This window comes from Lineus longissimus, chromosome 1 (genome assembly GCF_910592395.1).
Source record: "Lineus longissimus chromosome 1, tnLinLong1.2, whole genome shotgun sequence".
Lineage (NCBI taxonomy): Eukaryota > Metazoa > Nemertea > Pilidiophora > Heteronemertea > Lineidae > Lineus > Lineus longissimus.
In genome coordinates this window covers 21,025,032-21,037,783 of record NC_088308.1, presented here as the reverse complement: position 1 = coordinate 21,037,783, position 12,752 = coordinate 21,025,032, and the positions used below count along the sequence as shown (strand labels likewise).

Here is a 12,752-nt window from a genome sequence, read left to right as displayed (position 1 = left end):
GTGTGATTATCTTCCGACCATAAAGCAAAAAGATGATTGTGCATGGAGGGCTCACTCAGATCAAGTTGGGATCAAAATAGGAATAGCTTGACAATTCAGTCATATTTTGAAATTTTCCATTTTACCTACATGTGATGATTGAAACTACTACTGTGGAGTGGAAGGTGACTCGGCAGCTGATAGGCTGGTAATTACTCAGCTGGCCCTTTAAAAATAAAGTAAATGCTGATTTTCCAGGCCACAACTGTCGCACTTACCTGTCGGTAAAGGACTGTAGTAGTATAACACTGGATGCAAGAAATTGGAATTATAAGCTTCGGCAGGGTCCCCAACAGCTCGGTTAACACGGAAAATATCCTTCCCAGGCCCGGAGAAATTGGCACCGTATTCCAAGACCATGACGATGGCTCGGTTGGCCGTATGCCCCGTGGCGTTCTGCATGTCGTGGATGAGGTTGATGGGTATTTCTTCTAAATATGTGAACGATTTACCATCGCTGAAATAAGACGAATAGGATGTGATATTATCTAAATGTATATTGGCTCTGATGATGATAGCAGACACCGCTCCCTCCGACAGAGTTGGTTTCCTTGGGTTTTCTCCGCCATGCTAACAATATACCATAATTATCAGTAATCAGTTTTTTGGCTTCATAACTTATTAGATTTGTGGATTGTGATAGCTGATTGCACTCTCCAACAGGGTACGTTTACTCGGGTTTTCTCCTGCATGGCTGTCGATACCATAGTGGTAGCCAGGTTTAACACCCATCTGTGGGTCTCCTGCAGAAATTCACTTACTCGCTTATGAAGGCCACATCTCCCAGCATCTGGAACATCTGGTAGATGCCCGACCCCTCGTTCATCCTCTTGATGAAGGTGTTCATGAGTTCTGTTGTTGGCAAGGTGACGGAGGGCCACTGGACTTGGTGGTTCTTCCACTCAAGGTGGCGATGCAAGGCACGGTCTGAAAAGAAGAAGTGAACCTAGATTAGTTGTTTGAAAGGTAACGCAGAGCCACTGGACTGAAAGCCAGAGCCAGTGGTTCTTGGAATCTGGTGACGCAATTAAGGCATGGTATGAAGAGAAGGAATGACTTCAGTGTAAGTTGTTGGAAAGGTAATGGAATACCACAAGATTTGGTGGTTCTTCAAAGGTGGCCAGGTATGAAATGAAGAGACGAAAGGACAACTAGTCTGCTGTTGGAAAGGTAATGAGGTGATTTTTGCTTTCTTCAGTTGACGACATCAAGCCGATGGTTATGTGTTATTGTTTCTTGGCATACGTAATATTAAAGACTGTTTCATAACATTTCTGCCAACAGGCAACACGACCTCCATAGTCAAAAGGCCACCTTGTTCTCGCTCCCGGCTCAAAATTGGAATCACTCTAATATCCTTCCAAAAGAACTAAGATTCGATGTTAAACTACTTACTGGTATATCTAAATCCATGAATGAAACCGCCAGCAGATTTACGATAATCAAGGGAATGGCCGAGAGTACCAGCAAAGAACAAGCCAGACATATCAGCAGATTCATAGTTGTGGTTGATAAGAGGATACTTCTTCTTGCGGCCCTTGCCGAATTTTGGCATCGACATGCTGGAACAGGAATATTGCAAATTCAGTATTTCATCTATCATGTCTATGATGGCATGGTCATAGGTATTGTAGTATTTAATCACTAATTTACCTTAAATATACCTGAACCAATGACCTTTTCATTGTGAGCCAGACTTTCCAACATTCTCCTCACGTTCCACGGACAACGAGCGGAAATTAATCCCTCTTTAACTTACTTGTGGAAAATACTGTGATCAAAATGAAAGCCCAGGCACCTGATGACAACATCATAGGCCTCTCTCATGGCGTAGTTGTCATAGTTGTCCGAGTTTGTCTCCACTTCTAACGGAAAGGCGTAGAGCTTATCCCCTTTCTTTATGATCTTCATCTGCTCGATGGGCGTCTCTAAAACGCCGTCCAAAGACTTGAGTTGGTACGTATCTAACAAAGCATTATTCACAGCCCTGAAAGGGTTAAAGTAAAAATCTTTGTTGATTTGAAGGTCACTCTGAAGAAACTAGCAAATGTAACAAATCACAACATTTGCTCTGGATGGTAGTACATGTTTCTAAGTCTGCTGTGAGCCAAAAGGTGTCAGGCCAGGATTTGGCCATCCTGAACCTCACATGGTCTTACACTCCCTTTAAATTTTACATCTCATAAGATGCGAAAACCCCGGTGGTCAAGATAAAACTTGGTAGTAAAAGAAGCAACTTAGTGTAAGTCCCCATGCTTAGAGTATGGCGGCCGGCCCTTGCTTACCTTAAATCTCCCACATAGTGAGTTGCCCAGGACAACCTTACTCGTGTCCTACCCAACATGTGGATAAGATTTGTGGCACCATAGATATGTTCAGCAGTTTCAAATGCAGAATTACCTCTGCCTGAAAAATACAATGTAGAAACAGGAATATGAATAGACAGATAAAAGAGATATTGGTTGAACGAAGAAACTTGTAAGAAGTGTTTATCCTTTGCCTGAAATCAGAAAAATCGTCAGTTGATGCCACCAAGCAACACTTTATACTACATCTATGAACAATTTACAAAGTTCGCCAAGTTCTCTATCATTCACGAGGAATTCCCTGTCTAAAGCACAGCACAAACAAGCTATATTCATCGCCGAGACCTGACATCATAATCTAAAGCAACATGGGGCTCACGTAATTGGCACCTTAGCACAATATCTGAATTGCAAAATATTCCGCTCATAACTCAGGATATAGGCTAACATCGATACTCCATTCGAGAGACCTCAAACATAATTTGATATCGTAATACAGTGGCAAAGTTTGTACAATACAACCACTAACACTATACAAACATTGGCGATTATTGGCCAGTAAACAATACTGATTTGTTCTCAACCTGAAGTCGAGGGCACTCTGGGCTATTGTTCTTAATGTATCATGTTTCTTTATTGATATTACCAGTGGCAATCTTTGCCAATAGCGATTTTACAATGGGAGAGACAAAACAAATTCCCTGTTGCACCACCCCAGTGAAGATAAATGATGCATTAATGAAGGTAACCGGAAAAACGCCGACCGACCGACCGACCGACCGACTGACCTGCCAACCTACCGTCATAGTGCAGTATCCCTTTCGCTTCTCTATAGCACATGTATCTGTGTAGTGCCCAGCGCAATGGACGTGATGGAGTCCGACGTGTCTGACAGCAGCATCTCCAGTCAATTATACCGGGAAAACGAGCCCACGCGGTAAGGAACTGATAACGATACTCTAAAGATATGCTTTGTCTACATGGTCGGTGGATATAAAAACATGATTTGGGCCTAATCTATGCACTGTAGTTTTTCTACTCGAGTGTCTCGACCGATGCAATGCATGAACTGCAACGCGCAACATGCATTTGTTGTCATTTGACCAGCGCACGTGCGCTTGTTTACAATTTCATTTCACGTGACCTGCTATCGTGGATTGGATATATCACATTGACTTATGAGACCTGTGACTCAACTACGAAACTCCTTGGGTTGGTAGGTCGGAAGGTTGGTCGGTCAGTCGGTCGGTCGGTCGGTCGGCGTTTTTCCGGTTACCATTAATGAAGTAGGTTACCAATGATATATTGTAACATTGTTCTGAAAAATAGGATATTTTCGTAACGCTGAGGATTTGCGGAAGAGGAGGGGGCGTGGAAACGATGCAATATTTTTGTACGGATAATGTCAAATAATTGTAGATCATTCATGATGTTTCACTAGTTTGTTTCGGATATATGTCCACCAGGATGTGAAATCAAAGATTAGATAACCACATCACAGTAGAGAAAGTATATATTGGCATGCCAGAAGGCTAAGCCAGTAGATAGACCACTAAGATTGGTATCATGTCAAACTTTGGATCAAATCCTTCTTCTTAGGTGATTACATGCCAAAAATTAGACACTTCAAGCTTTGGACCAAACTCTTCTTCTGAGTATGTCCTCATTCAAAAGGCAATATCACATGGCTTCTCATGGTTCACACTCAGTGCAGCCTAAGTCCAGAATATGCCAGCAAACATTTCCATTAGAGATTAAGAAGAAAGATACAGAAGATGGAACATGAGGAAAGAAATTTGCCAAGAAAGACATCGCCAGCATTATACCAAAATCCGAACCAAGCCGAGATCCAAATGTAACTCCTTTCCAGTAAGTGAAGGCAAAGCCATAGATGTTCGACAAAAAGCTGTTAACTTTTTTAGGAAGAAGATGAACAATACCGATAAAAGGATCTTAAGTGAGACATTCGGGCAGCAGACCAAAGCCTTTCTCTGCATCTGTCCAATTGAGATGATCCCGGTGTAATGATTCTAAACTGTTCGCAAACAAGTGATTATTGTTGCCGAGACTTACAACATAGCCATGACCACATACCTACCATTTAGATTAGAAAATGGCCCAGATTGTTTAAATCACAATCAATCTTCATGTTGTCATGGTCACGTTGCTAGTCACAGCTACAAAAATAGCATGTTTGTGGAGAGCTTATAGTAATTAAAAGCAAAGCCAGAATGCCCCAGAATGAAGAGAATGGAAATTGAGACATTCAACAACCAACACACCAAATCCATGCAACTGTCCATTCGGGCTAATGTGAACTACAGTCATCATTTGTGGTGGCCCGAAGTAAGTGCAATGAAGACTAATCCATTTCCATCCATCACGGGTAAAACTAGTCTTAGTTTGCTGAGCCAACTGATGTGATGCTTGATGCAGCTCCGCATAAAACATGATCCTACTTGTGCAAATGTCCAATCAAGATGTTTGCAAAAGCATTGATTTACATCAACTGGGACAGATCAGTTCAATACTTTTTTAACCAATGTTGTAAGTTCCCAAAAAGAAAAGTTGACTAAGCCAGTAAAGAGACATCAACACAACAAATCAAACTTCTATCCAATCTAGATAGTCGAAATACATTCATTTTTGCATCAACTCGCTACAGCAATGTCTGATGCGGGATTGTGTTTTCATTATCCGTTCAGAAAATGATACGTTTCTCACTTTAGCTGTAAGCCTGGGATGATCCTTGAACTGTCCAATCCAGAGACTCCCTGGTGTCTTCATTTGCATATACCACGCGCTAAGCCTGACTGCTTTGCGATGTTTTTAAGAACAGACGAAATCGTGATGTAAAATCGGCACGGATGCTTGATTAGCAGTTTTAACGCAGTGGAAGAACTTAAAGAGTTCTGGAATGAAAATCCACTCAGTGCTTATCTTGGAGACACAGAGTATTCCTACACGTAAGCTTTAACTTTAAGTCAGGAATCAAAACTGATGACTGTTTAATTCAATCCAATCTTTCAACTGACAATCCTCATGGGAAGTGAATGTGCATACAAGATTTCAGTAATGGGGAGGCCAGGATTTCATTTGGTTGAGCTCTTCATAACTGTAAAAACTTTAAAGGGTGACTATGGGCAAACTCAAGGTGGGTCAGATTCAGTTCCATAAAGTCACCAAAAGGTGGAGGTGTCTCTACTACCTCACAGTGCATCAGCTCTTTTTTCATGCTTACGATGAATCTTTTTATCACAGAGTCAACTGATTGAGACCCAACTGCTCCTGAACTGTGCACACAGGTCCCCTAAAGACAGCCACTTTGCCAACCTCGCCCTGCCTAAATCCCCTTGACCTCAGATCTTCTGAGCCCTTTCTCATTGTTTTGGCAATAATTAGACGTTTGAGGTATAACTATAAAGTAAGTAAGACTTTACATGTATCATATAAATGATCAGAACCTAGTCTCAAGCCAACTGACTTTGATAACTAACTCAATCAGAGAGTTTACTCAAATTATCTCAAATGCCAAACCTAGGATGATGGATCATTGGAGCACCCCTAAGGCACATCACAGTGACAACCAATTAAATTTGGCAAGGCAGGATTTAGCAGAAAGATGATATATATATGGACATGCTCTGATCTAGTAATCCTACTGGATAATATGAAGAGAGGGGGTCTGGTGGAGGCTTGGCTCAGATATGAAATGGCTGACCAGGGAGGTGTCGAGAGTCTAGTGTGTATAGCCATTGTGCATTACTGGACAGAGATCAAGGACACTCTCTGATAGTTTGGAGGACTTCAGCCACGAGATGGAATGATTGACCAGGGAGGCCCGAGTCTGATGTGCAGGGCCATTGTGCACCCCTAGAGCTGAGATCTATGGCCATTCTGATACAGTAATCCTTCTGGATAAAGAGACTTTGCCCTAGAGACAGAATGGTTGACCGGAGAGGCGTGGACAGTCTAATGTGCAGGGCCATTAAGCCGAGAACAAGTCAATGGAGGAGGGATTAGTTGCATGAGAAAGTCCGTTAAAGATGAATAATCAGTGAATTCAATACCAACACCTGCAAACATGACACTTGATCAGAAAAATATGTCTTTACCATCAGCCCCTAAACAAAATGTTCTTCTCATAATTTAGACAGAAGGCGGACAGCAATCTCCATAAATAAACCTTCCCAGTTGTATTCAAAACGTTTTCGACTTCTTTTCTATTTCCCTCATGTTATGACATATTTCACCTTCTTCGTCTAAATTTTCCCGATCTTAAATCTGCTGTCAAAGAGGAGACGCCAACACAAAAAGACCACGAGATGGTTGGAGAGATGAGGATGACTCGCGAGAGAAAATCAATGAAATACAAAGACACCATGAACCGTCAAATCCTGATTGACACAGCGCTTGAGATAGCGAACCGGGATCGATAACAAGATCTATAGAATCTCACATGGTTACATGAAATGAACAATGTCTCAGATATCAAATGACCTGTGAACATTTTGCCGTTTTACATGGAAGATGGGTTTATAATCGATAGTTGTACCACGAGGCGCATTCAATCTGTAATCATCCTCAAGAAGTCCGGCACTCCAAGCTCCACTGGGAGGAAAATCACAAATCGAGAGGCAAGGACGCACTAGTAAATGTTCTTGTACCTAAAGGTTGGATTTTTGTGTAGCCTAAGAGAGAAACAACTCCATTGCCTGTGACAACAGCTCTTGAAAGGTCAAGTGGTTGAGGACAAACCCAAAGGACTGATTGCGGCTTAGGGATGTCATTTGGCTACCGTAGCTGCAGCACGAAGTTTATTATTATATCAATAATGTTGGGATATTGGGTGGTTTCGGATGGTGTGCCAACACTCATAGGTGGTGCCAGCAGAACTTGACCTCCTTGGGTGTTGAGGCCTGTACAAAATGTAGTTCACACTCACTTTGATGAAGAAAGTACACTTCCATGTCCTTTAAATCTAGCAAATTTACCTTGGCAAAATAACTGTCACCGAGTTGACAAATATGTCGACTGCACCTGGTCAGTTAGTTACATGTGTCACAAACCAAACAAGTCAATCAGGGCAGCATGAACAGGCGTCAAGCTTGTTTTCCATTAATAAGTTTCCTTTCAGAGCAGTTACCCAGTCCCAATGATGTTGCCCCTTCTTTCCCTGTGTATATTAGCCAAGCTATCGGAGTAAATAAACCTAATGGAGCTCCGCTACTGGAAGTGCATTAGTCATGTTCGTGACAGGCAGAGGTGTAGACCTCACAGTTTGCTCTGAGGGAAATGGATGGACAGTGTCGGGCATGTCCAGGAGTGAAGTGAATGAGTCGGTTATAGACACGGAGTGAGATATGGACTACTTAAAGCATTGTTGCCACCGTTATGTCGGGCAGGCTGCCGTCAAATGTGGTCATGCCAGGCTTAATAACCGACCTAAACCATCGCCAATTGGGCAGGTCGGATCAGGTTTCGTTCACAAGGGAATTGGAAGGCATCAGACATATCCTGGTCATGCCCAGAACGAGTGGGGTATGGACAAGGGATGAAATATGGTCGACTCATAGCACTGCACTCAACGGCAGGCAAGCTCAGGCTGGCCTGTGACTCATCAGCCATTACCAGTTGGAATATGAAGTTATCTCACAGTTTCTGTCACAGAGAGAAATGGATGGACTGTGTCGGTCATGTCCAGAGTGAGTGCAAGCGCTGCGGATCCAGGGTAGAATATTTGCTACTCGAAGCATTACTGCCATCAATGTCAGGCCGGGTGAGGCCAAGTGTGCCAGCCATAACTTCATATGCCAACTTCGTAGTAATGAATCAATCTGTCTTAGATTGGTGAAACTAGAGTATTTACATGAAATCACATCCTCTGTTCAATAGATCAATAAATGAGTCGGATATCACTGAAGTTGCCCTACATCAGTAGAAAGTTGCAGATTGCTACAGAGTTTCTTCCGAGGAAGCTACAGTACTTTCTTCTGAAAGCTACAAGTCATGATTCTGCAGTTATATTTGACTAAATGACGTCAAAAACCAATCCTCTTTTCCCCTACCTTTAAATATATAGAAAGGCATGCTTAATGGGCAAAGCTACTACTTTCTAGCATCTATAACACTATGTAATGGATCACACACAAGCATGACGACATTTGCCTCATGGCTAATGAGGTAAAAACAGGCGTAATGACTTCCGAGGAATTTTACACGGGAGCATGTCTTCACATCTAACGGATGTGAGATGGGAGAGGATGGAAGGGGAGAGATTACGTGCCATGTCAACGATCCATCTATCACTCATCTGTCTCTGAATGAAAATATCACTGCGAGGGAAATATTGCAGGAAGTCTTGGAGAGATCAGGACGTCGCTTCATGATGACGGGCAACTGCGTGCTCTGGGAAAGGGCACGTTTTTCTTGAAACAGCGGGGGAGGGGGCAGGGGAGCAAATATCCCCCCCACCCGCAGAAGTCACCATGCTCTTGATCAACCTGGGTGAAAGAGGTGAAATACATAGCGTATCCCCCCCTCAGGTCTCTATAATTCAAAAACTCAAATAATCGATAAACTTGTGAGCCTCGAACTATTACTTAATCATTCTAATATGAAAAAGAGACGGTTCTAAAAAGCGCCTTGCCTGCAAACCACGCCAACACGCGATGTTTGCATTCAGATTGTATTTTTGAAAATTGGTTTTTCAATTTGATAACAATAGAGCACGAAACGTGGTTGACTGAATTAATAAAGCCGTCATTTCTTTCTCTAGGTGTAATAAATTTAGGCATGATTTTCTGGTTTTTAGGGCAATAATCAATCTCAAGACTGACAATCTTCACTCTTTTAAACTCTTATTCAAATTACTTGATCAGCCTCTGCTTCAACGAAAGAGGTATTTCTCAGATTGCTCATATGTACTGTAGTTGTGAGAATGCTCAGGAAGCTAATCCCTCCACCTTGATATTCATAGCCGGCGTCCGATAATATTATCGTTTTACGATCTCTATGACCGTCACGACATGGCAGCTGAATGAACCAGCCGAGTGATAAAAATCCCATAGTGGACTTCCTACGACAGGATATTACAAAGGATGCAGTGTTAATTTTGCCCGTTGTGGCTCGCACAAGACACATGCCCAGAATATCAAACATTGCCAACACACCAACGATTGCCTCAGAGATACTTTTTAATCGCTCTGATGAAGGTCATTGCCTTTTTATAGCTGCTGATCTAATGCCTGTCAAGGGTATGTCCAAGGGGGGGAATAGACATTTTTGTGACTTTTTTAAGAACTAAAATAAATTGACTCAAGCAAGAAATCCTGCGGACATTTTCCGGCGCAAGTAAATGGTCATTCAAATATCACTGGCATCAAAAATAAACTCTGACATGCAAATGGGGCATGAATCATTGGTTCGTGCTTGGACAAACAACACTGATGTTGTGAGAGAAAATAATGAGGAATCGTGGATACAAAATCGCGCAAGGTTCTGTTCACTGAAAACAGTTTGTGGTCTTTTTTATTTTCGTGAATTTTCGCCAGTAACACAACCTACCTAGAGGTTTCCATGCAAAAGGATTCTTCTCATCTACATACTCCAGGCCAAGGAACATACAGTCAGTCCATTGTTCAAAATATTTTGTGTGGATTTACACGAATAAATAGCATTTCATCAAATATCACTTTCTAACGAAATAAGGAACTGTAAGTAGTTTAATTTGCAAAAGGGCAATTTGAAGCGAAACTCTTGCCGAGTTTTCTCTTGTGAACATTTAAACGCCCTAACCATTAGTGAGGCGATGCATGAGAAACAAGCGAAGATGGCCAATAATCCTCTGGGGATAAGACGACATGTAGTCATTAACGTTCAAGTGCAGCGGCGAGAGAAGATAGGAATGAATCGCTGTGATTGACTGGAATGATGACATTGCTGTGTATCGGTCGGCATGCCATTCTCAGAGGGCATTGAGCGGCTTGGATTCGACATTGTCAACTGCATGCAGTGTATCAATTGTCGGTATGGTTGAAAAGGATGGTCGCTGTCGGTTGCAAGCACTGTGATTTTCAGACTGGCTTTCATGGCACCAGCTTCCACAGCATTGTGCAAACCAGAGGCTCTCATGGAGAGCGAAGTCCCATGTTTTCAACTGCATGCCGTGTCAGTTGACAGTTTGGTTCAAAAGGTGGTCGCTGTTAAGAAAAGGCACTGTGGTTGTCAGACTGGGTTTCATGGCATAAGCTCCCACAGCATTGTGCAAACCAGACAGCTCTTGGTTTGCCCTGCATGGCATGAGGAGCCTTGAGTCTGCAAGAGAGAAAGCAATATAGGGTTAGCTGCCCTTTCTCAAGGACTAAGACTTTTGCTTAAGGAGACAAAACAGTGGTTTCTCTTCAAAGAGTCGAACCAATGACCTCCTGGTACTGAGCCCGACACTCAAATCACTATGCCGCTGATCTAATGATTGGGTTTTAATACTTACAAAAACCGAGGATTACCATTTTTTCCATGAGACATAAGATACTTTATCATGTAATATGGACAACATTTAGTACCCCAGAGACACAAAAACAGTTACATCACACCTCTCTAGGGTGATAATGACAACATTTCATGCAAATGAAACATTTTCAGTGTGCAACCTTAATTAGTTCCAAGAGAACTATAGCCAAGGTCCCGGCTTGTTTATGTGGCAGGAAGTATAATCAGAGGGGGAAATACTCTATTATCACTATCATTAGCCAAAATTATGTCGGTAATTGATGAATAGCAATATCATACCAGTAACAATAACACAATGTAGCACATGTGCTAATACCACTAGCATAATACTATTAAATCAACAATACTGTTATTACCATATTACAAGACACTACTCTCATAAAGCTGGGGAAACTAATTTAAATTCATAGATGCAGTCATACAAATTATGGTGACAAACTTGCATAATTAAGCGAATGACGACGACGACAAGGACCACGGACACTGCGGTGTTTTATAGACTCCCCTACGGTGACCAAATAAAATGCTGGAATGCCATTAATTTCTATGGATGAATTTTATTTGCATAAAACAACACTGCCAGTCTGATATTTATCTGGAAATGTGTGATTTACCAATGCAGACACATTTTCGGTGACCTTCTATAGAGATGCAAACATTTTTCCAGGCATTATCTAGGGAGCACTGCTCAGCGCAAAGGGTTCAATGTACATCAAGTGGGACAGCGCAGGTGGTCGACCCCATTTTGCCCAATATCAAAGATTCCTGACTAGGTTATTAACCTGACTCACAATAATTTAGCAAATAATCATCGGCATGATCCATCACATTGCCAGTGAAAACGAGCACATGCCACGCAATGCTTAGGCCTGTCTCCTGGCTCGGCCCTATCATAGGAAAGTGTAAAACAAGGACAAGAGAAAGAACTGGCAGCCTTACTTGTAACATGTACACCAGGCCTCTTAGACATGAAGAATTCTGAGCTTTTGAAAATCACTTCAAATTTTTTCAACGAACACAAATATGCGCCCCTAAAGACTTTCAATGCACTGAAAACCACCAAGAGGTGCATATTTGTGTCAAAAAATCCCTTAAAGGTTCCTCAAATACCTTTATTTATAACTGTGTGGACTCTTTGGACAATGTCGATCCACAAACCATACAATATTTTTCCAAATCCAACACCAAACTTTTCGTCCATTAATCCACACAACTGGCTTCAGTTGATCCAAATGACGACAGGCTGACCTTTCCTACAGCGTATAGTAGCTTTTAGTGATTCCAGTCATGTAACTGAGCCGCCATTCTAGCTCCCCATGACCAATCCCAAGTTCAATATCGGAATCAATCAGGCAAACGTAATCTTCATTGATCACAATCAATTACCACTGACTTCTATTGAACACATTCATCATCCACAATGTTCATTATGTGACACACTTTGCCATTCTACTGAAAGAGAGGATGGTTTTTGTACCCCGAGTTGGGACATATGAAGCATATTAGATCAGCCCTTTTCAGGGTAATTTTGTAAGATATTTCTTGGCCTCCAACACTTAAGTCCAGAGCATATCACATCCTATCAGTGTGTTTTAGAAACAGCTCCACTGCAAAAGGCCCATTTAGAGGGGATTTCTAGTGCTTCAGCCTACATTTTCACCACCCAAGAAAATGTACCTTCTTATTTCCTGTTTAGAAGTCGGGCGCAGATCAGTCATCTAGCATGATGAACATGTGGACAATAGGGTCTGCAATATGGTTCCCGTCAGATATTCGTGTATGAGGCACGGGAAGGTGAACGTATTGCTCATACAAAATTCTCTTTAACATGTTTAAGAAATGGCCCATCCCAAAGCAGACAGGAGCAGTCATCGACCCTAAACAAAGCGTCCTCAC

At 42.0% G+C, this 12,752-nt stretch overlaps 1 protein-coding gene across 4 annotated transcripts in view; it reads right to left on the bottom strand.

Moving 5' to 3' along the window:
* LOC135491678 (FAD-dependent oxidoreductase domain-containing protein 2-like) overlaps positions 1 to 12,752 on the bottom strand; it is a 65,968-nt gene that overhangs the window by 3,217 nt on the left and 49,999 nt on the right. For all 4 annotated transcript variants that reach the window (XM_064777676.1, XM_064777686.1, XM_064777696.1 and 1 more), the window contains 5 exons: positions 2,325 to 2,445; positions 1,799 to 2,026; positions 1,435 to 1,601; positions 801 to 966; positions 258 to 496 (listed from right to left, as the gene is read on the bottom strand). In XM_064777676.1, the coding sequence (XP_064633746.1) occupies positions 258 to 496; positions 801 to 966; positions 1,435 to 1,601; positions 1,799 to 2,026; positions 2,325 to 2,445 (921 nt within the window). The remainder of the gene's footprint in view (positions 1 to 257; positions 497 to 800; positions 967 to 1,434; positions 1,602 to 1,798; positions 2,027 to 2,324; positions 2,446 to 12,752) is intronic.